At 40.7% G+C, this 27,512-nt stretch overlaps 3 protein-coding genes across 3 annotated transcripts; all 3 read right to left on the reverse strand.

Moving 5' to 3' along the window:
• Positions 1–5,249: 5,249 nt before the first annotated feature.
• On the reverse strand, positions 5,250–8,545 carry LOC130679555 (keratin-associated protein 19-2-like). Its single transcript, XM_057488666.1, has 3 exons — positions 8,373–8,545; positions 6,255–6,325; positions 5,250–5,482 (listed from the first exon to the last, which is right to left on the reverse strand). The coding sequence occupies exons 1-3, from the start codon at positions 8,543–8,545 to the stop codon at positions 5,250–5,252; spliced, it is 477 nt and encodes a 158-aa protein (XP_057344649.1).
• A 9,147-nt stretch (positions 8,546–17,692) lies between these two features.
• On the reverse strand, positions 17,693–20,993 carry LOC130679557 (keratin-associated protein 19-2-like). Its single transcript, XM_057488671.1, has 3 exons — positions 20,821–20,993; positions 18,698–18,768; positions 17,693–17,925 (listed from the first exon to the last, which is right to left on the reverse strand). The coding sequence occupies exons 1-3, from the start codon at positions 20,991–20,993 to the stop codon at positions 17,693–17,695; spliced, it is 477 nt and encodes a 158-aa protein (XP_057344654.1).
• Positions 20,994–23,916: 2,923 nt separating this feature from the next.
• LOC130679558 (keratin-associated protein 19-2-like) lies at positions 23,917–27,217 on the reverse strand. Its single transcript, XM_057488677.1, has 3 exons — positions 27,045–27,217; positions 24,922–24,992; positions 23,917–24,149 (listed from the first exon to the last, which is right to left on the reverse strand). The coding sequence occupies exons 1-3, from the start codon at positions 27,215–27,217 to the stop codon at positions 23,917–23,919; spliced, it is 477 nt and encodes a 158-aa protein (XP_057344660.1).
• Between the last annotated feature and the right edge of the window lie 295 nt (positions 27,218–27,512).

Consider the following 27,512-nt stretch of genomic DNA (forward strand, 5'->3'; position numbering starts at 1 on the left):
AAAGTAAATGTAACATTTCACCAGGGACATTGACGAACCCATGTTGATGTATGAAATGGTTCCAATGCGCTGTGGGATCTCCCAGTGCGGCTCCTTGTGCTGTAGAGGACTGCGGACATTGACAAGCATGGAATAAAATGTCCAAAAATGAGGGCAAGTCACAGTAATCAAAACTGTGGTCATAAGTAGTGTTTAAAGTTGATTAAAAGTTATTTTCTGAAATCCTAACCCCCTCTTCTCTGGCTTGACATGTATCCCACTTTCATTCAACATTGCAGGTTCTAACACCTTTCCCACATTTACACACACCATTTCCCCAATCTCTACCCTTGTGTGTCCCTGCATCTTGCTATACATAGGACATGAATTGCTAATATATTTGCCATATGCATATGAAGTTTAGAATCAGTAGATGGTGCCAACACTTTGCCAGTGCAGTTATATGCATGGACAGTAGCAGAGGCAATCCGTGAGCTCTCCAAAGGTATCACATCCTTCCCCACACTGGTCAATTAGAATCTTTTAATTGGATCATTTGTGTGTTATATTGGGATATCTGACAAGTGTTTAAATTGGTTTTAACCTGGGCAGCAAATGTCACTTCAGCGTCCTTCTTCTGTTCACAGGCCACGGAGATATCCTCTACTTGGAAGTGCCTCGAAGAGAATATGCCCATGTTGACCTAGACTTGTTTAAACAATACTTTATTATTGATTAGCAGGAGCTCTTTACATGTTGGGGTATTGGTATATTTTCAGATATATGTATTGAAAATATTTACCCCTGTAATTGACGTGGTATTATTCCCCTATAAAATGCTCTTGATGGATCAAAAGAGTGCTGTGTACAGTTTAGCCTCTTTTTTTTAACAGGTTATTTCAATGTTTTTAGTTCTAATTAGTAAAGTTTTGACTACATTGTACATAATTATTCCATTATTTCCCTCTGCTTTCTGCGAATTTTTCGAATTTACTGGATCACCTTAACGTCAATAGGCAGTTGATAAAACGCGTATTTCATTTAAATGAAGGTCAGCTAACACCATATGAGCAAAAAAAATCGAATAGGTTTAGGATATCACACTCTGCCTTCGTATCTCTGCTAAATATACATCTTTTTCAGGAGTGAGGTACTTGTGGTGAAATGTCCTCCACAGGATGAGCCAAAACACTTCCGCGGAATTGAAAAAGTGCTGGGGTGTTTCCCTAAGATCTAAGGGAGATCTGTAAATTCAAAATTTCAAATCCTAATGGTATGATGATAGCATATTCTTCAAGGAGTATCTGAAACACCACCAAGGAGTCATCCTGCTTACTATGCTCCTTTGAACCAAGAGAAGCCCTTTGGGTAAACTCAGAATTACTAAGATGCACACAGGAAATAGAAAAGCTAATGTTGTACTCTGTGAAACACAAAGTAGCAGGGTCAACCAATGGAGGCAGGGAGCTATTTCTCTGTCCAGGCATTGCAACCCTAAGATGCTCTGACTAGGCTGACTAATAGGGTAGGACGTGTTGTGCAGCTGCCCAAATCGGGTTTTATGTGAAGTAAATGAGATGAGCTTGCAAATCAAAATGATTTCTCTGAATATTTCAATGGCATTGTTATGCAGCATTGTTCACTAGTTAATTTTTTTTCAGTCAGAGCTACATACACTAAAATTGATAGGGTAAAGCCCTTAAAACATACGAGCACCACTTAGAAAACATGAGGTGATTGATGTTGAAAGTAGACTAATTCTCACAAACTCTGTGTTAGTTCTGCTCTGGGAAAGGTTGGAACACATAACCAGAACTTCAGGACACTGGTCTTGGAAGAACACAAATGGGGAATACAAGCGGAAAAGGAGAGTCCGAGTCAACAGATTTAACAAATAATAAAGCCATCATGTGCCATATCAAATCAGAATAATTTATTGTGAAGGGAACAGAGAAATACCACAGCAATGAAAGTACAAATAGGGGCCGCCAGGAGACACGAAGCCGGAAAATGTGGTATGGTAAATATTCTTACAAGAGAAGATGTGATCTATTCATTTTTCTTATCTTGGCTTGTTCCTGGGTGATGTTCTTTGCTTCAAATTTTGTGTCCATTCTTTACCAGCCTTATGGCCCTAGGTGTTGGGCTTCCAGGGCAGGATTTCAGCAACATCCAGACCAGTATCTTCCATAGTTCCATGGACGATAGCAGCCATATCCGTAGCCTCCATAGAAAGGTCCATATCCGTAGCCGCCATAGCCACCGCCATAGCCACAGCCATATCCCAGGCCACCGAGGCCATAGCCATAGCCGTAGCCCAGGCCTCCGTAGTAGCCGCCGCAGTAGCTCATGGTGTCAGAGGTGTTGAGTTAGGTTTGCTGTTCAAGGCAAGGTCCTGAGAGTGAATGTCAGCATGGGTAGAGGAGTTCTTATATACCCTAGGGAGAGCATGTGATCCATCACGTGCATACCCTCCTTTTGCCTCGCTTTTTATTACACCTACTTAACATAACTTGTTAATTTATTGTCCCTGACACAGCCAGAGTCCCTCACACTCATTAAAATGCTCGAGATCACTTTGTTGCTTAGTAAGGGTGGCCCTCACAGGATTTGCATCCCTTTGCCAAATCCTCATGCTGCATACTCTAAATATATACGACTTTATTTGACACATATGCCTCAGGAATGCTGGGGACAAAAGCTACTGCATCACTTTATCAGAAAGAATGTTCTTTCTTCAAAGAGTGGACCTGTCAGACCACAAGTAGAATTCTTCGTAGGCACATACACCAATCTTACTGGGAAGTGTTGTGCTTCTTAATTACATGTTTCTTCATCTCTGTTTTTCTTTATATTGCCATACCCCTTAACAAATTAAATGAATGAAATGTGTCGTATTGAAAGGTCAACCAAGTGTGATGTCCTTTTCAGAACGTTATTCCTCGTTCCAAATGAAGAATTATTCATCTCTTCCTGACGTAAGAAATCACAAACATTTAGAAGCCAATAAAAATCAGTTTGACTTTTGTGCACACCGAAAGAATGAGAGAGAGAAACTTAAAAGATAGGAAAATTTAGAACACTGTTCATCATATGCGGCGTCTTTTGTACTCGTTCACACTACTTGGAAAAGTAAATGTAACATTTCACCAGGGACATTGACGAACCCATGTTGATGTATGAAATGGTTCCAATGCGCTGTGGGATCTCCCAGTGCGGCTCCTTGTGCTGTAGAGGACTGCGGACATTGACAAGCATGGAATAAAATGTCCAAAAATGAGGGCAAGTCACAGTAATCAAAACTGTGGTCATAAGTAGTGTTTCAAGTTGATTAAAAGTTATTTTCTGAAATCCTAACCCCCTCTTCTCTGGCTTGACATGTATCTCACTTTCATTCAACATTGCAGGTTCTAACACCTTTCCCACATTTACACACACCATTTCCCCAATCTCTACCCTTGTGTGTCCCTGCATCTTGCTATACATAGGACATGAATTGCTAATATATTTGCCATATGCATATGAAGTTTAGAATCAGTAGATGGTGCCAACACTTTGCTAGTGCAGTTATATGCATGGACAGTAGCAGAGGCAATCCGTGAGCTCTCCAAAGGTATCACATCCTTCCCCACACTGGTCAATTAGAATCTTTTAATTGGATCATTTGTGTGTTATATTGGGATATCTGACAAGTGTTTAAATTGGTTTTAACCTGGGCAGCAAATGTCACTTCAGCGTCCTTTTTCTGTTCACAGGCCACGGAGATATCCTCTACTTGGAAGTGCCTCGAAGAGAATATGCCCATGTTGACCTAGACTTGTTTAAACAATACTTTATTATTGATTAGCAGGAGCTCTTTACATGTTGGGGTATTGGTATTTTTTCAGATATATGTATTGAAAATCTTTACCCCTGTAATTGACGTGGTATTATTCCCCTATAAAATGCTCTTGATGGATCAAAAGAGTGCTGTGTACAGTTTAGCCACTTTTTTTTAACAGGTTATTTCAATGTTTTTAGTTCTAATTAATAAAGTTTTGACTACATTGTACATAATTATTCCATTATTTCCCTCTGCTTTCTGCGAATTTGTCAAATTTACTGGATCACCTTAACGTCAATAGGCAGTTGATAAAACGCGTATTTCATTTAAATGAAGGTCAGCTAACACCATATGAGCAAAAAAATTCGAATAGGTTTAGGATATCACACTCTGTCTTCGTATCTCTGCTAAATATACATCTTTTTCAGGAGTGAGGTACTTGTGGTGAAATGTCCTCCACAGGATGAGCCAAAACACTTCCGCGGAATTGAAAAAGTGCTGGGGTATTTCCCTAAGATCTAAGGGCGATCCGTCAATTCAAAATTTCAAATCCTAATGGTATGATGATAGCATATTCTTCAAGGAGTATCTGAAACACCACCAAGGAGTCATCCTGCTTACTATGCTCCTTTGAACCAAGAGAAGCCCTTTGGGCAAACTCAGAATTACTAAGATGCACACAGGAAATAGAAAAGCTAATGTTGTACTCTGTGAAACACAAAGTAGCAGGGTCATCCAATGGAGGCAGGGAGCTATTTCTCTGTCCAGGCATTGCAACCCTAAGATGCTCTGACTAGGCTGACTAATAGGGTAGGACCTGTTGTGCAGCTGCCCAAATCGGGTTTTATGTGAAGTAAATGAGATGAGCTTGCAAATCAAAATGATTTCTCTGAATATTTCAATGGCATTGTTATGCAGCATTGTTCACTAGTTAATTTTTTTTCAGTCAGAGCTACATACACTAAAATTGATAGGGTAAAGCCCTTAAAGCATACCAGCACCACTTAGAAAACATGAGGTGATTGATGTTGAAAGTAGACTAATTCTCACAAACTCTATGTTAGTTCTGCTGTGGGAAAGGTTGGAACACATAACCAGAACTTCAGGACACTGGTCTTGGAAGAACACAAATGGGGAATACACGCGGAAAAGGAGAGTCCTAGTCAACAGAATTAACAAATAATAAAGCCATCATGTGCCATATCAAATCAGAATAATTTATTGTGAAGGGAATAGAGAAATACCACAGCAATGAAAGTACAAATAGGGGCCGCCAGGAGACACGAAGCCGGAAAATGTGGTATGGTAAATATTCTTACAAGAGAAGATGTGATCTATTCATTTTTCTTATCTTGGCTTGTTCCTGGGTGATGTTCTTTGCTTCAAATTTTGTGTCCATTCTTTACCAGCCTTATGGCCCTAGGTGTTGGGCTTCCAGGGCAGGATTTCAGCAGCATCCAGACCAGTATCTTCCATAGTTCCATGGACGATAGCAGCCATATCCGTAGCCTCCATAGAAAGGTCCATATCCGTAGCCGCCATAGCCACCGCCATAGCCACAGCCATATCCCAGGCCACCGAGGCCATAGCCATAGCCGTAGCCCAGGCCTCCGTAGTAGCCGCCGCAGTAGCTCATGGTGTCAGGGGTGTTGAGTTTGGTTTGCTGTTCAAGGCAAGATCCTGAGAGTGAATGTCAGCATGGGTAGAGGAGTGCTTATATACCCTAGGGAGAGCATGTGATCCATCACGTGCATACCCTCCTTTTGCCTCGCTTTTTATTACACCTACTTAACATAACTTGTTAATTTATTGTCCCTGACACAGCCAGAGGCCCTCACACTCATTAAAATGCTCGAGATCACTTTGTTGCTTAGTAAGGGTGGCCCTCACAGGATTTGCATCCCTTTGCCAAATCCTCATGCTGCATACTCTAAATATATACGACTTTATTTGACACATATGCCTCAGGAATGCTGGGGACAAAAGCTACTGCATCACTTTATCAGAAAGAATGTTGTTTCTTCAAAGAGTGGACCTGTCAGACCACAAGTAGAATTCTTCGTAGGCACATACACCAATCTTACTGGGAAGTGTTGTGCTTCTTAATTACATGTTTCTTCATCTCTGTTTTTCTTTATATTGCCATACCCCTTAACAAATTAAATGAATGAAATGTGTCGTATTGAAAGGTCAACCAAGTGTGATGTCCTTTTCAGAACGTTATTCCTCGTTCCAAATGAAGAATTATTCATCTCTTCCTGACGTAAGAAATCACAAACATTTAGAAGCCAATAAAAATCAGTTTGACTTTTGTGCACACCAAAAGAATGAGAGAGAGAAACTTAAAAGATAGGAAAATTTAGAACACTGTTCATCATATGCGGCGTCTTTTGTACTCGTTCACACTACTTGGAAAAGTAAATGTAACATTTCACCAGGGACATTGACGAACCCATGTTGATGTATGAAATGGTTCCAATGCGCTGTGGGATCTCCCAGTGCGGCTCCTTGTGCTGTAGAGGACTGCGGACATTGACCAGCATGGAATAAAATGTCCAAAAATGAGGGCAAGTCACAGTAATCAAAACTGTGGTCATAAGTAGTGTTTAAAGTTGATTAAAAGTTATTTTCTGAAATCCTAGCCCCCTCTTCTCTGGCTTGACATGTATCCCACTTTCATTCAACATTGCAGGTTCTAACACCTTTCCCACATTTACACACACCATTTCCCCAATCTCTACCCTTGTGTGTCCCTGCATCTTGCTATACATAGGACATGAATTGCTAATATATTTGCCATATGCATATGAAGTTTAGAATCAGCAGATGGTGCCAACACTTTGCCAGTGCAGTTATATGCATGGACAGTAGCAGAGGCAATCCGTGAGCTCTCCAAAGGTAAAATATCCTTCCCACACTGGTCAATTAGAATCTTTTAATTGGATCATTTGTGTGTTATATTGGGATATCTGACAAGTGTTTAAATTGGTTTTAACCTGGGCAGCAAATGTCACTTCAGCGTCCTTCTTCTGTTCACAGGCCACGGAGATATCCTCTACTTGGAAGTGCCTCGAAGAGAATATGCCCATGTTGACCTAGACTTGTTTAAACAATACTTTATTATTGATTAGCAGGAGCTCTTTACATGTTGGGGTATTGGAATTTTTTCAGATATATGTATTGAAAATCTTTACCCCTGTAATTGACGTGGTATTATTCCCCTATAAAATGCTCTTGATGGATCAAAAGAGTGCTGTGTACAGTTTAGCCTCTTTTTTTTAACAGGTTATTTCAATGTTTTTAGTCTAATTAATAAAGTTTTGACTACATTGTACATAATTATTCCATTATTTCCCTCTGCTTTCTGCGAATTTGTCGAATTTACTGGATCACCTTAACGTCAATAGGCAGTTGATAAAACGCGTATTTCATTTAAATGAAGGTCAGCTAACACCATATGAGCAAAAAAAATCGAATAGGTTTAGGACATCACACTCTGCCTTCGTATCTCTGCTAAATATACATCTTTTTCAGGAGTGAGGTACTTGTGGTGAAATGTCCTCCACAGGATGAGCCAAAACACTTCCGCGGAATTGAAAAAGTGCTGGGGTATTTCCCTAAGATGTAAGGGAGATCCGTAAATTCAAAATTTCAAATCCTAATGGTATGATGATAGCATATTCTTCAAGGAGTATCTGAAACACCACCAAGGAGTCATCCTGCTTACTATGCTCCTTTGAACCAAGAGAAGCCCTTTGGGCAAACTCAGAATTACTAAGATGCACACAGGAAATAGAAAAGCTAATGTTGTACTCTGTGAAACACAAAGTAGCAGGGTCATCCAATGGAGGCAGGGAGCTATTTCTCTGTCCAGGCATTGCAACCCTAAGATGCTCTGACTAGGCTGACTAATAGGGTAGGACGTGTTGTGCAGCTGCCCAAATCGGGTTTTATGTGAAGTAAATGAGATGAGCTTGCAAATCAAAATGATTTCTCTGAATATTTCAATGGCATTGTTATGCAGCATTGTTCACTAGTTAACTTTTTTTTCAGTCAGAGCTACATACACTAAAATTGATAGGGTAAAGCCCTTAAAACATACCAGCACCACTTAGAAAACATTAGGTGACTGACGTTGAAAGTAGACTAATTCTCACAAACTCTGTGTTAGTTCTGCTGTGGGAAAGGTTGGAACACATAACCAGAACTTCAGGACACTGGTCTTGGAAGAACACAAATGGGGAATACACGCGGAAAAGGAGAGTCCTAGTCAACAGAATTAACAAATAATAAAGCCATCATGTGCCATATCAAATCAGAATAATTTATTGTGAAGGGAACAGAGAAATACCACAGCAATGAAAGTACAAATAGGGGCCGCCAGGAGACACGAAGCCGGAAAATGTGGTATGGTAAATATTCTTACAAGAGAAGATGTGATCTATTCATTTTTCTTATCTTGGCTTGTTCCTGGGTGATGTTCTTTGCTTCAAATTTTGTGTCCATTCTTTACCAGCCTTATGGCCCTAGGTGTTGGGCTTCCAGGGCAGGATTTCAGCAGCATCCGGACCAGTATCTTCCATAGTTCCATGGACGATAGCAGCCATATCCGTAGCCTCCATAGAAAGGTCCATATCCGTAGCCGCCATAGCCACCGCCATAGCCACAGCCATATCCCAGGCCACCGAGGCCATAGCCATAGCCGTAGCCCAGGCCTCCGTAGTAGCCGCCGCAGTAGCTCATGGTGTCAGGGGTGTTGAGTTTGGTTTGCTGTTCAAGGCAAGATCCTGAGAGTGAATGTCAGCATGGGTAGAGGAGTGCTTATATACCCTAGGGAGAGCATGTGATCCATCACGTGCATACCCTCCTTTTGCCTCGCTTTTTATTACACCTACTTAACATAACTTGTTAATTTATTGTCCCTGACACAGCCAGAGGCCCTCACACTCATTAAAATGCTCGAGATCACTTTGTTGCTTAGTAAGGGTGGCCCTCACAGGATTTGCATCCCTTTGCCAAATCCTCATGCTGCATACTCTAAATATATACGACTTTATTTGACACATATGCCTCAGGAATGCTGGGGACAAAAGCTACTGCATCACTTTATCAGAAAGAATGTTGTTTTTTCAAAGAGTGGACCTGTCAGAACACAAGTAGAATTCTTCGTAGGCACATACACCAATCTTACTCGGAAGTGTTGTGCTTCTTAATTACATGTTTCTTCATCTCTGTTTTTCTTTATATTGCCATACCCCTTAACAAATTAAATGAATGAAATGTGTCGTATTGAAAGGTCAACCAAGTGTGATGTCCTTTTCAGAACGTTATTCCTCGTTCCAAATGAAGAATTATTCATCTCTTCCTGACGTAAGAAATCACAAACATTTAGAAGCCAATAAAAATCAGTTTGACTTTTGTGCACACCAAAAGAATGAGAGAGAGAAACTTAAAAGATAGGAAAATTTAGAACACTGTTCATCATATGCGGCGTCTTTTGTACTCGTTCACACTACTTGGAAAAGTAAATGTAACATTTCACCAGGGACATTGACGAACCCATGTTGATGTATGAAATGGTTCCAATGCGCTGTGGGATCTCCCAGTGCGGCTCCTTGTGCTGTAGAGGACTGCGGACATTGACCAGCATGGAATAAAATGTCCAAAAATGAGGTCAAGTCACAGTAATCAAAACTGTGGTCATAAGTAGTGTTTAAAGTTGATTAAAAGTTATTTTCTGAAATCCTAACCCCCTCTTCTCTGGCTTGACATGTATCCCACTTTCATTCAACATTGCAGGTTCTAACACCTTTCCCACATTTACACACACCATTTCCCCAATCTCTACCCTTGTGTGTCCCTGCATCTTGCTATACATAGGACATGAATTGCTAATATATTTGCCATATGCATATGAAGTTTAGAATCAGCAGATGGTGCCAACACTTTGCCAGTGCAGTTATATGCATGGACAGTAGCAGAGGCAATCCGTGAGCTCTCCAAAGGTAAAATATCCTTCCCCACACTGGTCAATTAGAATCTTTTAATTGGATCATTTGTGTGTTATATTGGGATATCTGACAAGTGTTTAAATTGGTTTTAACCTGGGCAGCAAATGTCACTTCAGCGTCCTTCTTCTGTTCACAGGCCACGGAGATATCCTCTACTTGGAAGTGCCTCGAAGAGAATATGCCCATGTTGACCTAGACTTGTTTAAACAATACTTTATTATTGATTAGCAGGAGCTCTTTACATGTTGGGGTATTGCTATTTTTTCAGATATATGTATTGACAATATTTACCCCTGTAATTGACGTGGTATTATTCCCCTATAAAATGCTCTTGATGTATCAAAAGAGTGTTGTGTACAGTTTAGCCTCTTTTTTTTAACAGGTTATTTCAATGTTTTTAGTTATAATTAATAAAGTTTTGACTACATTGTACATAATTATTCCATTATTTCCCTCTGCTTTCTGCGAATTTGTCGAATTTGCTGGATCACCTTAACGTCAATAGGCAGTTGATAAAACGCGTATTTCATTTAAATGAAGGTCAGCTAACACCATATGAGCAAAAAAAATCGAATAGGTTTAGGACATCACACTCTGCCTTCGTATCTCTGCTAAATATACATCTTTTTCAGGAGTGAGGTACTTGTGGTGAAATGTCCTCCACAGGATGAGCCAAAACACTTCGGCGGAATTGAAAAAGTGCTGGGGTATTTTCCTAAGATCTAAGGGAGATCCGTAAATTCAAAATTTCAAATCCTAATGGTATGATGATAGCATATTCTTCAAGGAGTATCTGAAACACCACCAAGGAGTCATCCTGCTTACTATGCTCCTTTGAACCAAGAGAAGCCCTTTGGGCAAACTCAGTAGAATTACTAAGATGCACACAGGAAATAGAAAAGCTAATGTTGTACTCTGTGAAACACAAAGTAGCAGGGTCATCCAATGGAGGCAGGGAGCTATTTCTCTGTCCAGGCATTGCAACCCTAAGATGCTCTGACTAGGCTGACTAATAGGGTAGGACGTGTTGTGCAGCTGCCCAAATCGGGTTTTATGTGAAGTAAATGAGATGAGCTTGCAAATCAAAATGATTTCTCTGAATATTTCAATGGCATTGTTACGCAGCATTGTTCACTAGTTAATTTTTTTTTCAGTCAGAGCTACATACACTAAAATTGATAGGGTAAAGCCCTTAAAACATACCAGCACCACTTAGAAAACATTAGGTGACTGACGTTGAAAGTAGACTAATTCTCACAAACTCTGTGTTAGTTCTGCTGTGGGAAAGGTTGGAACACATAACCAGAACTTCAGGACACTGGTCTTGGAAGAACACAAATGGGGAATACACGCGGAAAAGGAGAGTCCTAGTCAACAGAATTAACAAATAATAAAGCCATCATGTGCCATATCAAATCAGAATAATTTATTGTGAAGGGAACAGAGAAATACCACAGCAATGAAAGTACAAATAGGGGCCGCCAGGAGACACGAAGCCGGAAAATGTGGTATGGTAAATATTCTTACAAGAGAAGATGTGATCTATTCATTTTTCTTATCTTGGCTTGTTCCTGGGTGATGTTCTTTGCTTCAAATTTTGTGTCCATTCTTTACCAGCCTTATGGCCCTAGGTGTTGGGCTTCCAGGGCAGGATTTCAGCAGCATCCGGACCAGTATCTTCCATAGTTCCATGGACGATAGCAGCCATATCCGTAGCCTCCATAGAAAGGTCCATATCCGTAGCCGCCATAGCCACCGCCATAGCCACAGCCATATCCCAGGCCACCGAGGCCATAGCCATAGCCGTAGCCCAGGCCTCCGTAGTAGCCGCCGCAGTAGCTCATGGTGTCAGGGGTGTTGAGTTTGGTTTGCTGTTCAAGGCAAGATCCTGAGAGTGAATGTCAGCATGGGTAGAGGAGTGCTTATATACCCTAGGGAGAGCATGTGATCCATCACGTGCATACCCTCCTTTTGCCTCGCTTTTTATTACACCTACTTAACATAACTTGTTAATTTATTGTCCCTGACACAGCCAGAGGCCCTCACACTCATTAAAATGCTCGAGATCACTTTGTTGCTTAGTAAGGGTGGCCCTCACAGGATTTGCATCCCTTTGCCAAATCCTCATGCTGCATACTCTAAATATATACGACTTTATTTGACACATATGCCTCAGGAATGCTGGGGACAAAAGCTACTGCATCACTTTATCAGAAAGAATGTTGTTTTTTCAAAGAGTGGACCTGTCAGAACACAAGTAGAATTCTTCGTAGGCACATACACCAATCTTACTCGGAAGTGTTGTGCTTCTTAATTACATGTTTCTTCATCTCTGTTTTTCTTTATATTGCCATACCCCTTAACAAATTAAATGAATGAAATGTGTCGTATTGAAAGGTCAACCAAGTGTGATGTCCTTTTCAGAACGTTATTCCTCGTTCCAAATGAAGAATTATTCATCTCTTCCTGACGTAAGAAATCACAAACATTTAGAAGCCAATAAAAATCAGTTTGACTTTTGTGCACACCAAAAGAATGAGAGAGAGAAACTTAAAAGATAGGAAAATTTAGAACACTGTTCATCATATGCGGCGTCTTTTGTACTCGTTCACACTACTTGGAAAAGTAAATGTAACATTTCACCAGGGACATTGACGAACCCATGTTGATGTATGAAATGGTTCCAATGCGCTGTGGGATCTCCCAGTGCGGCTCCTTGTGCTGTAGAGGACTGCGGACATTGACCAGCATGGAATAAAATGTCCAAAAATGAGGTCAAGTCACAGTAATCAAAACTGTGGTCATAAGTAGTGTTTAAAGTTGATTAAAAGTTATTTTCTGAAATCCTAACCCCCTCTTCTCTGGCTTGACATGTATCCCACTTTCATTCAACATTGCAGGTTCTAACACCTTTCCCACATTTACACACACCATTTCCCCAATCTCTACCCTTGTGTGTCCCTGCATCTTGCTATACATAGGACATGAATTGCTAATATATTTGCCATATGCATATGAAGTTTAGAATCAGCAGATGGTGCCAACACTTTGCCAGTGCAGTTATATGCATGGACAGTAGCAGAGGCAATCCGTGAGCTCTCCAAAGGTAAAATATCCTTCCCCACACTGGTCAATTAGAATCTTTTAATTGGATCATTTGTGTGTTATATTGGGATATCTGACAAGTGTTTAAATTGGTTTTAACCTGGGCAGCAAATGTCACTTCAGCGTCCTTCTTCTGTTCACAGGCCACGGAGATATCCTCTACTTGGAAGTGCCTCGAAGAGAATATGCCCATGTTGACCTAGACTTGTTTAAACAATACTTTATTATTGATTAGCAGGAGCTCTTTACATGTTGGGGTATTGCTATTTTTTCAGATATATGTATTGACAATATTTACCCCTGTAATTGACGTGGTATTATTCCCCTATAAAATGCTCTTGATGTATCAAAAGAGTGTTGTGTACAGTTTAGCCTCTTTTTTTTAACAGGTTATTTCAATGTTTTTAGTTATAATTAATAAAGTTTTGACTACATTGTACATAATTATTCCATTATTTCCCTCTGCTTTCTGCGAATTTGTCGAATTTGCTGGATCACCTTAACGTCAATAGGCAGTTGATAAAACGCGTATTTCATTTAAATGAAGGTCAGCTAACACCATATGAGCAAAAAAAATCGAATAGGTTTAGGACATCACACTCTGCCTTCGTATCTCTGCTAAATATACATCTTTTTCAGGAGTGAGGTACTTGTGGTGAAATGTCCTCCACAGGATGAGCCAAAACACTTCGGCGGAATTGAAAAAGTGCTGGGGTATTTTCCTAAGATCTAAGGGAGATCCGTAAATTCAAAATTTCAAATCCTAATGGTATGATGATAGCATATTCTTCAAGGAGTATCTGAAACACCACCAAGGAGTCATCCTGCTTACTATGCTCCTTTGAACCAAGAGAAGCCCTTTGGGCAAACTCAGTAGAATTACTAAGATGCACACAGGAAATAGAAAAGCTAATGTTGTACTCTGTGAAACACAAAGTAGCAGGGTCATCCAATGGAGGCAGGGAGCTATTTCTCTGTCCAGGCATTGCAACCCTAAGATGCTCTGACTAGGCTGACTAATAGGGTAGGACGTGTTGTGCAGCTGCCCAAATCGGGTTTTATGTGAAGTAAATGAGATGAGCTTGCAAATCAAAATGATTTCTCTGAATATTTCAATGGCATTGTTACGCAGCATTGTTCACTAGTTAATTTTTTTTTCAGTCAGAGCTACATACACTAAAATTGATAGGGTAAAGCCCTTAAAACATACCAGCACCACTTAGAAAACATTAGGTGACTGACGTTGAAAGTAGACTAATTCTCACAAACTCTGTGTTAGTTCTGCTGTGGGAAAGGTTGGAACACATAACCAGAACTTCAGGACACTGGTCTTGGAAGAACACAAATGGGGAATACACGCGGAAAAGGAGAGTCCTAGTCAACAGAATTAACAAATAATAAAGCCATCATGTGCCATATCAAATCAGAATAATTTATTGTGAAGGGAACAGAGAAATACCACAGCAATGAAAGTACAAATAGGGGCCGCCAGGAGACACGAAGCCGGAAAATGTGGTATGGTAAATATTCTTACAAGAGAAGATGTGATCTATTCATTTTTCTTATCTTGGCTTGTTCCTGGGTGATGTTCTTTGCTTCAAATTTTGTGTCCATTCTTTACCAGCCTTATGGCCCTAGGTGTTGGGCTTCCAGGGCAGGATTTCAGCAGCATCCGGACCAGTATCTTCCATAGTTCCATGGACGATAGCAGCCATATCCGTAGCCTCCATAGAAAGGTCCATATCCGTAGCCGCCATAGCCACCGCCATAGCCACAGCCATATCCCAGGCCACCGAGGCCATAGCCATAGCCGTAGCCCAGGCCTCCGTAGTAGCCGCCGCAGTAGCTCATGGTGTCAGGGGTGTTGAGTTTGGTTTGCTGTTCAAGGCAAGATCCTGAGAGTGAATGTCAGCATGGGTAGAGGAGTGCTTATATACCCTAGGGAGAGCATGTGATCCATCACGTGCATACCCTCCTTTTGCCTCGCTTTTTATTACACCTACTTAACATAACTTGTTAATTTATTGTCCCTGACACAGCCAGAGGCCCTCACACTCATTAAAATGCTCGAGATCACTTTGTTGCTTAGTAAGGGTGGCCCTCACAGGATTTGCATCCCTTTGCCAAATCCTCATGCTGCATACTCTAAATATATACGACTTTATTTGACACATATGCCTCAGGAATGCTGGGGACAAAAGCTACTGCATCACTTTATCAGAAAGAATGTTGTTTCTTCAAAGAGTGGACCTGTCAGACCACAAGTAGAATTCTTCGTAGGCACATACACCAATCTTACTGGGAAGTGTTGTGCTTCTTAATTACATGTTTCTTCATCTCTGTTTTTCTTTATATTGCCATACCCCTTAACAAATTAAATGAATGAAATGTGTCGTATTGAAAGGTCAACCAAGTGTGATGTCCTTTTCAGAACGTTATTCCTCGTTCCAAATGAAGAATTATTCATCTCTTCCTGACGTAAGAAATCACAAATATTTAGAAGCCAATAAAAATCAGTTTGACTTTTGTGCACACCGAAGGAATGAGAGAGAGAAACTTAAAAGATAGGAAAATTTAGAACACTGTTCATCATATGCGGCGTCTTTTGTACTCGTTCACACTACTTGGAAAAGTAAATGTAACATTTCACCAGGGACATTGACGAACCCATGTTGATGTATGAAATGGTTCCAATGCGCTGTGGGATCTCCCAGTGCCGCTCCTTGTGCTGTAGAGGTCTGCGGACATTGACAAGCATGGAATAAAATGTCCAAAAATGAGGGCAAGTCACAGTAATCAAAACTGTGGTCATAAGTAGTGTTTAAAGTTGATTAAAAGTTATTTTCTGAAATCCTAACCCCCTCTTCTCTGGCTTGACATGTATCCCACTTTCATTCAACATTGCAGGTTCTAACACCTTTCCCACATTTACACACACCATTTCCCCAATCTCTACCCTTGTGTGTCCCTGCATCTTGCTATACATAGGACATGAATTGCTAATATATTTGCCATATGCATATGAAGTTTAGAATCAGTAGATGGTGCCAACACTTTGCCAGTGCAGTTATATGCACGGACAGTAGCAGAGGCAATCCGTGAGGTCTCCAAAAGTATCATATCCTTCCCCACACTGGTCAATTAGAATCTTTTAATTGGATCATTTGTGTGTTATATTGGGATATCTGACAAGTGTTTAAATTGGTTTTAACCTGGGCAGCAAATGTCACTTCAGCGTCCTTCTTCTGTTCACAGGCCACGGAGATATCCTCTACTTGGAAGTGCCTCGAAGAGAATATGTCCATGTTGACCTAGACTTGTTTAAACAATACTTTATTATTGATTAGCAGGAGCTCTTTACATGTTGGGGTATTGCTATTTTTTCAGATATATGTATTGAAAATATTTACCCCTGTAATTGACGTGGTATTATTCCCCTATAAAATGCTCTTGATGGATCAAAAGAGTGTTGTGTACAGTTTAGCCTCTTTTTTTTAACAGGTTATTTCAATGTTTTTAGTTCTAATTAATAAAGTTTTGACTACATTGTACATAATTATTCCATTATTTCCCTCTGCTTTCTGCGAATTTGTCGAATTTACTGGATCACCTTAACGTCAATAGGCAGTTGATCAAACGCGTATTTCATTTAAATGAAGGTCAGCTAACACCATATGAGCAAAAAAAATCGAATAGTTTTAGGACATCACACTCTGCCTTCGTATCTCTGCTAAATATACATCTTTTTCAGGAGTGAGGTACTTGCGGTGAAATGTCCTCCACAGGATGAGCCAAAACACTTCCGCGGAATTGAAAAAGTGCTGGGGTATTTCCCTAAGATCTAAGGGAGATCCGTAAATTCAAAATTTCAAATCCTAATGGTATGATGATAGCATATTCTTCAAGGAGTATCTGAAACACCACCAAGGAGTCATCCTGCTTACTATGCTCCTTTGAACCAAGAGAAGCCCTTTGGGCAAACTCAGTAGAATTACTAAGATGCACACAGGAAATAGAAAAGCTAATGTTGTACTCTGTGAAACACAAAGTAGCAGGGTCATCCAATGGAGGCAGGGAGCTATTTCTCTGTCCAGGCATTGCAACCCTAAGATGCTCTGACTAGGCTGACTAATAGGGTAGGACGTGTTGTGCAGCTGCCCAAATCGGGTTTTATGTGAAGTAAATGAGATGAGCTTGCAAATCAAAATGATTTCTCTGAATATTTCAATGGCATTGTTACGCAGCATTGTTCACTAGTTAATTTTTTTTTCAGTCAGAGCTACATACACTAAAATTGATAGGGTAAAGCCCTTAAAACATACCAGCACCACTTAGAAAACATTAGGTGACTGACGTTGAAAGTAGACTAATTCTCACAAACTCTGTGTTAGTTCTGCTGTGGGAAAGGTTGGAACACATAACCAGAACTTCAGGACACTGGTCTTGGAAGAACACAAATGGGGAATACACGCGGAAAAGGAGAGTCCTAGTCAACAGAATTAACAAATAATAAAGCCATCATGTGCCATATCAAATCAGAATAATTTATTGTGAAGGGAACAGAGAAATACCACAGCAATGAAAGTACAAATAGGGGCCGCCAGGAGACACGAAGCCGGAAAATGTGGTATGGTAAATATTCTTACAAGAGAAGATGTGATCTATTCATTTTTCTTATCTTGGCTTGTTCCTGGGTGATGTTCTTTGCTTCAAATTTTGTGTCCATTCTTTACCAGCCTTATGGCCCTAGGTGTTGGGCTTCCAGGGCAGGATTTCAGCAGCATCCGGACCAGTATCTTCCATAGTTCCATGGACGATAGCAGCCATATCCGTAGCCTCCATAGAAAGGTCCATATCCGTAGCCGCCATAGCCACCGCCATAGCCACAGCCATATCCCAGGCCACCGAAGCCATAGCCATAGCCGTAGCCCAGGCCTCCGTAGTAGCCGCCGCAGTAGCTCATGGTGTCAGGGGTGTTGAGTTTGGTTTGCTGTTCAAGGCAAGATCCTGAGAGTGAATGTCAGCATGGGTAGAGGAGTGCTTATATACCCTAGGGAGAGCATGTGATCCATCACGTGCATACCCTCCTTTTGCCTCGCTTTTTATTACACCTACTTAACATAACTTGTTAATTTATTGTCCCTGACACAGCCAGAGGCCCTCACACTCATTAAAATGCTCGAGATCACTTTGTTGCTTAGTAAGGGTGGCCCTCACAGGATTTGCATCCCTTTGCCAAATCCTCATGCTGCATACTCTAAATATATACGACTTTATTTGACACATATGCCTCAGGAATGCTGGGGACAAAAGCTACTGCATCACTTTATCAGAAAGAATGTTGTTTCTTCAAAGAGTGGACCTGTCAGACCACAAGTAGAATTCTTCGTAGGCACATACACCAATCTTACTGGGAAGTGTTGTGCTTCTTAATTACATGTTTCTTCATCTCTGTTTTTCTTTATATTGCCATACCCCTTAACAAATTAAATGAATGAAATGTGTCGTATTGAAAGGTCAACCAAGTGTGATGTCCTTTTCAGAACGTTATTCCTCGTTCCAAATGAAGAATTATTCATCTCTTCCTGACGTAAGAAATCACAAATATTTAGAAGCCAATAAAAATCAGTTTGACTTTTGTGCACACCGAAAGAATGAGAGAGAGAAACTTAAAAGATAGGAAAATTTAGAACACTGTTCATCATATGCGGCGTCTTTTGTACTCGTTCACACTACTTGGAAAAGTAAATGTAACATTTCACCAGGGACATTGACGAACCCATGTTGATGTATGAAATGGTTCCAATGCGCTGTGGGATCTCCCAGTGCGGCTCCTTGTGCTGTAGAGGACTGCGGACATTGACCAGCATGGAATAAAATGTCCAAAAATGAGGGCAAGTCACAGTAATCAAAACTGTGGTCATAAGTAGTGTTTAAAGTTGATTAAAAGTTATTTTCTGAAATCCTAGCCCCCTCTTCTCTGGCTTGACATGTATCCCACTTTCATTCAACATTGCAGGTTCTAACACCTTTCCCACATTTACACACACCATTTCCCCAATCTCTACCCCTGTGTGTCCCTGCATCTTGCTATACATAGGACATGAATTGCTAATATATTTGCCATATGCATATGAAGTTTAGAATCAGTAGATGGTGCCAACACTTTGCCAGTGCAGTTATATGCACGGACAGTAGCAGAGGCAATCCGTGAGCTCTCCAAAGGTACCACATCCTTCCCCACACTGGTCAATTAGAATCTTTTAATTGGATCATTTGTGTGTTATATTGGGATATCTGACAAGTGTTTAAATTGGTTTTAACCTGGGCAGCAAATGTCACTTCAGCGTCCTTCTTCTGTTCACAGGCCACAGAGATATCCTCTACTTGGAAGTGCCTCGAAGAGAATATGTCCATGTTGACCTAGACTTGTTTAAACAATACTTTATTATTGATTAGCAGGAGCTCTTTACATGTTGGGGTATTGCTATTTTTTCAGATATATGTATTGAAAATATTTACCCCTGTAATTGACGTGGTATTATTCCCCTATAAAATGCTCTTGATGGATCAAAAGAGTGTTGTGTACAGTTTAGCCTCTTTTTTTTAACAGGTTATTTCAATGTTTTTAGTTATAATTAATAAAGTTTTGACTACATTGTACATAATTATTCCATTATTTCCCTCTGCTTTCTGCGAATTTGTCGAATTTACTGGATCACCTTAACGTCAATAGGCAGTTGATAAAACGCGTATTTCATTTAAATGAAGGTCAGCTAACACCATATGAGCAAAAAAAATCGAATAGTTTTAGGACATCACACTCTGCCTTCGTATCTCTGCTAAATATACATCTTTTTCAGGAGTGAGGTACTTGCGGTGAAATGTCCTCCACAGGATGAGCCAAAACACTTCCGCGGAATTGAAAAAGTGCTGGGGTATTTCCCTAAGATCTAAGGGAGATCCGTAAATTCAAAATTTCAAATCCTAATGGTATGATGATAGCATATTCTTCAAGGAGTATCTGAAACACCACCAAGGAGTCATCCTGCTTACTATGCTCCTTTGAACCAAGAGAAGCCCTTTGGGCAAACTCAGTAGAATTACTAAGATGCACACAGGAAATAGAAAAGCTAATGTTGTACTCTGTGAAACACAAAGTAGCAGGGTCATCCAATGGAGGCAGGGAGCTATTTCTCTGTCCAGGCATTGCAACCCTAAGATGCTCTGACTAGGCTGACTAATAGGGTAGGACGTGTTGTGCAGCTGCCCAAATCGGGTTTTATGTGAAGTAAATGAGATGAGCTTGCAAATCAAAATGATTTCTCTGAATATTTCAATGGCATTGTTACGCAGCATTGTTCACTAGTTAATTTTTTTTTCAGTCAGAGCTACATACACTAAAATTGATAGGGTAAAGCCCTTAAAACATACCAGCACCACTTAGAAAACATTAGGTGACTGACGTTGAAAGTAGACTAATTCTCACAAACTCTGTGTTAGTTCTGCTGTGGGAAAGGTTGGAACACATAACCAGAACTTCAGGACACTGGTCTTGGAAGAACACAAATGGGGAATACACGCGGAAAAGGAGAGTCCTAGTCAACAGAATTAACAAATAATAAAGCCATCATGTGCCATATCAAATCAGAATAATTTATTGTGAAGGGAACAGAGAAATACCACAGCAATGAAAGTACAAATAGGGGCCGCCAGGAGACACGAAGCCGGAAAATGTGGTATGGTAAATATTCTTACAAGAGAAGATGTGATCTATTCATTTTTCTTATCTTGGCTTGTTCCTGGGTGATGTTCTTTGCTTCAAATTTTGTGTCCATTCTTTACCAGCCTTATGGCCCTAGGTGTTGGGCTTCCAGGGCAGGATTTCAGCAGCATCCGGACCAGTATCTTCCATAGTTCCATGGACGATAGCAGCCATATCCGTAGCCTCCATAGAAAGGTCCATATCCGTAGCCGCCATAGCCACCGCCATAGCCACAGCCATATCCCAGGCCACCGAGGCCATAGCCATAGCCGTAGCCCAGGCCTCCGTAGTAGCCGCCGCAGTAGCTCATGGTGTCAGGGGTGTTGAGTTTGGTTTGCTGTTCAAGGCAAGATCCTGAGAGTGAATGTCAGCATGGGTAGAGGAGTGCTTATATACCCTAGGGAGAGCATGTGATCCATCACGTGCATACCCTCCTTTTGCCTCGCTTTTTATTACACCTACTTAACATAACTTGTTAATTTATTGTCCCTGACACAGCCAGAGGCCCTCACACTCATTAAAATGCTCGAGATCACTTTGTTGCTTAGTAAGGGTGGCCCTCACAGGATTTGCATCCCTTTGCCAAATCCTCATGCTGCATACTCTAAATATATACGACTTTATTTGACACATATGCCTCAGGAATGCTGGGGACAAAAGCTACTGCATCACTTTATCAGAAAGAATGTTGTTTCTTCAAAGAGTGGACCTGTCAGACCACAAGTAGAATTCTTCGTAGGCACATACACCAATCTTACTGGGAAGTGTTGTGCTTCTTAATTACATGTTTCTTCATCTCTGTTTTTCTTTATATTGCCATACCCCTTAACAAATTAAATGAATGAAATGTGTCGTATTGAAAGGTCAACCAAGTGTGATGTCCTTTTCAGAACGTTATTCCTCGTTCCAAATGAAGAATTATTCATCTCTTCCTGACGTAAGAAATCACAAATATTTAGAAGCCAATAAAAATCAGTTTGACTTTTGTGCACACTGAAAGAATGAGAGAGAGAAACGTAAAAGATAGGAAAATTTAGAACACTGTTCATCATATGCGGCGTCTTTTGTACCCGTTCACACTACTTGTAAAAGTAAATGTTACACTTCACCAGGGACATTGACAAACCCATGTTGATGTATGAAATGGTTCCAATGCGCTGTGGGATCTCCCAGTGCGGCTCCTTGTGCTGTAGAGGTCTGCGGACATTGACCAGCATGGAATAAAATGTCCAAAAATGAGGGCAAGTCACAGTAATCAAAACTGTGGTCATAAGTAGTGTTTAAAGTTGATTAAAAGTTATTTTCTGAAATCCTAACCCCCTCTTCTCTGGCTTGACATGTATCCCACTTTCATTCAACATTGCAGGTTCTAACACCTTTCCCACATTTACACACACCATTTCCCCAATCTCTACCCTTGTGTGTCCCTGCATCTTGCTATACATAGGACATGAATTGCTAATATATTTGCCATATGCATATGAAGTTTAGAATCAGTAGATGGTGCCAACACTTTGCCAGTGCAGTTATATGCATGGACAGTAGCAGAGGCAATCCGTGAGCTCTCCAAAGGTACCACATCCTTCCCCACACTGGTCAATTAGAATCTTTTAATTGGATCATTTGTGTGTTATATTGGGATATCTGACAAGTGTTTAAATTGGTTTTAACCTGGGCAGCAAATGTCACTTCAGCGTCCTTCTTCTGTTCACAGGCCACAGAGATATCCTCTACTTGGAAGTGCCTCGAAGAGAATATGTCCATGTTGACCTAGACTTGTTTAAACAATACTTTATTATTGATTAGCAGGAGCTCTTTACATGTTGGGGTATTGCTATTTTTTCAGATATATGTATTGAAAATATTTACCCCTGTAATTGACGTGGTATTATTCCCCTATAAAATGCTCTTGATGGATCAAAAGAGTGTTGTGTACAGTTTAGCCTCTTTTTTTTAACAGGTTATTTCAATGTTTTTAGTTATAATTAATAAAGTTTTGACTACATTGTACATAATTATTCCATTATTTCCCTCTGCTTTCTGCGAATTTGTCGAATTTACTGGATCACCTTAACGTCAATAGGCAGTTGATAAAACGCGTATTTCATTTAAATGAAGGTCAGCTAACACCATATGAGCAAAAAAAATCGAATAGTTTTAGGACATCACACTCTGCCTTCGTATCTCTGCTAAATATACATCTTTTTCAGGAGTGAGGTACTTGCGGTGAAATGTCCTCCACAGGATGAGCCAAAACACTTCCGCGGAATTGAAAAAGTGCTGGGGTATTTCCCTAAGATCTAAGGGAGATCCGTAAATTCAAAATTTCAAATCCTAATGGTATGATGATAGCATATTCTTCAAGGAGTATCTGAAACACCACCAAGGAGTCATCCTGCTTACTATGCTCCTTTGAACCAAGAGAAGCCCTTTGGGCAAACTCAGTAGAATTACTAAGATGCACACAGGAAATAGAAAAGCTAATGTTGTACTCTGTGAAACACAAAGTAGCAGGGTCATCCAATGGAGGCAGGGAGCTATTTCTCTGTCCAGGCATTGCAACCCTAAGATGCTCTGACTAGGCTGACTAATAGGGTAGGACGTGTTGTGCAGCTGCCCAAATCGGGTTTTATGTGAAGTAAATGAGATGAGCTTGCAAATCAAAATGATTTCTCTGAATATTTCAATGGCATTGTTACGCAGCATTGTTCACTAGTTAATTTTTTTTTCAGTCAGAGCTACATACACTAAAATTGATAGGGTAAAGCCCTTAAAACATACCAGCACCACTTAGAAAACATTAGGTGACTGACGTTGAAAGTAGACTAATTCTCACAAACTCTGTGTTAGTTCTGCTGTGGGAAAGGTTGGAACACATAACCAGAACTTCAGGACACTGGTCTTGGAAGAACACAAATGGGGAATACACGCGGAAAAGGAGAGTCCTAGTCAACAGAATTAACAAATAATAAAGCCATCATGTGCCATATCAAATCAGAATAATTTATTGTGAAGGGAACAGAGAAATACCACAGCAATGAAAGTACAAATAGGGGCCGCCAGGAGACACGAAGCCGGAAAATGTGGTATGGTAAATATTCTTACAAGAGAAGATGTGATCTATTCATTTTTCTTATCTTGGCTTGTTCCTGGGTGATGTTCTTTGCTTCAAATTTTGTGTCCATTCTTTACCAGCCTTATGGCCCTAGGTGTTGGGCTTCCAGGGCAGGATTTCAGCAGCATCCGGACCAGTATCTTCCATAGTTCCATGGACGATAGCAGCCATATCCGTAGCCTCCATAGAAAGGTCCATATCCGTAGCCGCCATAGCCACCGCCATAGCCACAGCCATATCCCAGGCCACCGAAGCCATAGCCATAGCCGTAGCCCAGGCCTCCGTAGTAGCCGCCGCAGTAGCTCATGGTGTCAGGGGTGTTGAGTTTGGTTTGCTGTTCAAGGCAAGATCCTGAGAGTGAATGTCAGCATGGGTAGAGGAGTGCTTATATACCCTAGGGAGAGCATGTGATCCATCACGTGCATACCCTCCTTTTGCCTCGCTTTTTATTACACCTACTTAACATAACTTGTTAATTTATTGTCCCTGACACAGCCAGAGGCCCTCACACTCATTAAAATGCTCGAGATCACTTTGTTGCTTAGTAAGGGTGGCCCTCACAGGATTTGCATCCCTTTGCCAAATCCTCATGCTGCATACTCTAAATATATACGACTTTATTTGACACATATGCCTCAGGAATGCTGGGGACAAAAGCTACTGCATCACTTTATCAGAAAGAATGTTGTTTCTTCAAAGAGTGGACCTGTCAGACCACAAGTAGAATTCTTCGTAGGCACATACACCAATCTTACTGGGAAGTGTTGTGCTTCTTAATTACATGTTTCTTCATCTCTGTTTTTCTTTATATTGCCATACCCCTTAACAAATTAAATGAATGAAATGTGTCGTATTGAAAGGTCAACCAAGTGTGATGTCCTTTTCAGAACGTTATTCCTCGTTCCAAATGAAGAATTATTCATCTCTTCCTGACGTAAGAAATCACAAATATTTAGAAGCCAATAAAAATCAGTTTGACTTTTGTGCACACCGAAAGAATGAGAGAGAGAAACTTAAAAGATAGGAAAATTTAGAACACTGTTCATCATATGCGGCGTCTTTTGTACTCGTTCACACTACTTGGAAAAGTAAATGTAACATTTCACCAGGGACATTGACGAACCCATGTTGATGTATGAAATGGTTCCAATGCGCTGTGGGATCTCCCAGTGCGGCTCCTTGTGCTGTAGAGGACTGCGGACATTGACCAGCATGGAATAAAATGTCCAAAAATGAGGGCAAGTCACAGTAATCAAAACTGTGGTCATAAGTAGTGTTTAAAGTTGATTAAAAGTTATTTTCTGAAATCCTAGCCCCCTCTTCTCTGGCTTGACATGTATCCCACTTTCATTCAACATTGCAGGTTCTAACACCTTTCCCACATTTACACACACCATTTCCCCAATCTCTACCCCTGTGTGTCCCTGCATCTTGCTATACATAGGACATGAATTGCTAATATATTTGCCATATGCATATGAAGTTTAGAATCAGTAGATGGTGCCAACACTTTGCCAGTGCAGTTATATGCACGGACAGTAGCAGAGGCAATCCGTGAGCTCTCCAAAGGTACCACATCCTTCCCCACACTGGTCAATTAGAATCTTTTAATTGGATCATTTGTGTGTTATATTGGGATATCTGACAAGTGTTTAAATTGGTTTTAACCTGGGCAGCAAATGTCACTTCAGCGTCCTTCTTCTGTTCACAGGCCACAGAGATATCCTCTACTTGGAAGTGCCTCGAAGAGAATATGTCCATGTTGACCTAGACTTGTTTAAACAATACTTTATTATTGATTAGCAGGAGCTCTTTACATGTTGGGGTATTGCTATTTTTTCAGATATATGTATTGAAAATATTTACCCCTGTAATTGACGTGGTATTATTCCCCTATAAAATGCTCTTGATGGATCAAAAGAGTGTTGTGTACAGTTTAGCCTCTTTTTTTTAACAGGTTATTTCAATGTTTTTAGTTATAATTAATAAAGTTTTGACTACATTGTACATAATTATTCCATTATTTCCCTCTGCTTTCTGCGAATTTGTCGAATTTACTGGATCACCTTAACGTCAATAGGCAGTTGATAAAACGCGTATTTCATTTAAATGAAGGTCAGCTAACACCATATGAGCAAAAAAAATCGAATAGTTTTAGGACATCACACTCTGCCTTCGTATCTCTGCTAAATATACATCTTTTTCAGGAGTGAGGTACTTGCGGTGAAATGTCCTCCACAGGATGAGCCAAAACACTTCCGCGGAATTGAAAAAGTGCTGGGGTATTTCCCTAAGATCTAAGGGAGATCCGTAAATTCAAAATTTCAAATCCTAATGGTATGATGATAGCATATTCTTCAAGGAGTATCTGAAACACCACCAAGGAGTCATCCTGCTTACTATGCTCCTTTGAACCAAGAGAAGCCCTTTGGGCAAACTCAGTAGAATTACTAAGATGCACACAGGAAATAGAAAAGCTAATGTTGTACTCTGTGAAACACAAAGTAGCAGGGTCATCCAATGGAGGCAGGGAGCTATTTCTCTGTCCAGGCATTGCAACCCTAAGATGCTCTGACTAGGCTGACTAATAGGGTAGGACGTGTTGTGCAGCTGCCCAAATCGGGTTTTATGTGAAGTAAATGAGATGAGCTTGCAAATCAAAATGATTTCTCTGAATATTTCAATGGCATTGTTACGCAGCATTGTTCACTAGTTAATTTTTTTTTCAGTCAGAGCTACATACACTAAAATTGATAGGGTAAAGCCCTTAAAACATACCAGCACCACTTAGAAAACATTAGGTGACTGACGTTGAAAGTAGACTAATTCTCACAAACTCTGTGTTAGTTCTGCTGTGGGAAAGGTTGGAACACATAACCAGAACTTCAGGACACTGGTCTTGGAAGAACACAAATGGGGAATACACGCGGAAAAGGAGAGTCCTAGTCAACAGAATTAACAAATAATAAAGCCATCATGTGCCATATCAAATCAGAATAATTTATTGTGAAGGGAACAGAGAAATACCACAGCAATGAAAGTACAAATAGGGGCCGCCAGGAGACACGAAGCCGGAAAATGTGGTATGGTAAATATTCTTACAAGAGAAGATGTGATCTATTCATTTTTCTTATCTTGGCTTGTTCCTGGGTGATGTTCTTTGCTTCAAATTTTGTGTCCATTCTTTACCAGCCTTATGGCCCTAGGTGTTGGGCTTCCAGGGCAGGATTTCAGCAGCATCCGGACCAGTATCTTCCATAGTTCCATGGACGATAGCAGCCATATCCGTAGCCTCCATAGAAAGGTCCATATCCGTAGCCGCCATAGCCACCGCCATAGCCACAGCCATATCCCAGGCCACCGAGGCCATAGCCATAGCCGTAGCCCAGGCCTCCGTAGTAGCCGCCGCAGTAGCTCATGGTGTCAGGGGTGTTGAGTTTGGTTTGCTGTTCAAGGCAAGATCCTGAGAGTGAATGTCAGCATGGGTAGAGGAGTGCTTATATACCCTAGGGAGAGCATGTGATCCATCACGTGCATACCCTCCTTTTGCCTCGCTTTTTATTACACCTACTTAACATAACTTGTTAATTTATTGTCCCTGACACAGCCAGAGGCCCTCACACTCATTAAAATGCTCGAGATCACTTTGTTGCTTAGTAAGGGTGGCCCTCACAGGATTTGCATCCCTTTGCCAAATCCTCATGCTGCATACTC

This window comes from Manis pentadactyla, chromosome 1, assembly GCF_030020395.1.
Source record: "Manis pentadactyla isolate mManPen7 chromosome 1, mManPen7.hap1, whole genome shotgun sequence".
In the NCBI taxonomy this organism is placed as follows: domain Eukaryota; kingdom Metazoa; phylum Chordata; class Mammalia; order Pholidota; family Manidae; genus Manis; species Manis pentadactyla.

Excerpts from the sequence above, each read along its gene's own strand:
- LOC130679555 (XM_057488666.1), bottom strand. The coding sequence starts at position 8,545 with ATGAGCTACTGCGGCGGCTACTACGGAGGCCTGGGCTACGGCTATGGC. Across the intron at positions 6,326-8,372 it reads TGGAACTATGGAAGATACTG|TCCTCTACAGCACAAGGAGC; the intron begins GTCCGGATGCTG and ends CAATGTCCGCAG. Across the intron at positions 5,483-6,254 it reads CATTTCATACATCAACATGG|GATCTTGCCTTGAACAGCAA; the intron begins GTTCGTCAATGT and ends ATTCACTCTCAG.
- LOC130679557 (XM_057488671.1), bottom strand. The coding sequence starts at position 20,993 with ATGAGCTACTGCGGCGGCTACTACGGAGGCCTGGGCTACGGCTATGGC. Across the intron at positions 18,769-20,820 it reads TGGAACTATGGAAGATACTG|TCCTCTACAGCACAAGGAGC; the intron begins GTCCGGATGCTG and ends CAATGTCCGCAG. Across the intron at positions 17,926-18,697 it reads CATTTCATACATCAACATGG|GATCTTGCCTTGAACAGCAA; the intron begins GTTCGTCAATGT and ends ATTCACTCTCAG.
- LOC130679558 (XM_057488677.1), bottom strand. The coding sequence starts at position 27,217 with ATGAGCTACTGCGGCGGCTACTACGGAGGCCTGGGCTACGGCTATGGC. Across the intron at positions 24,993-27,044 it reads TGGAACTATGGAAGATACTG|TCCTCTACAGCACAAGGAGC; the intron begins GTCCGGATGCTG and ends CAATGTCCGCAG. Across the intron at positions 24,150-24,921 it reads CATTTCATACATCAACATGG|GATCTTGCCTTGAACAGCAA; the intron begins GTTCGTCAATGT and ends ATTCACTCTCAG.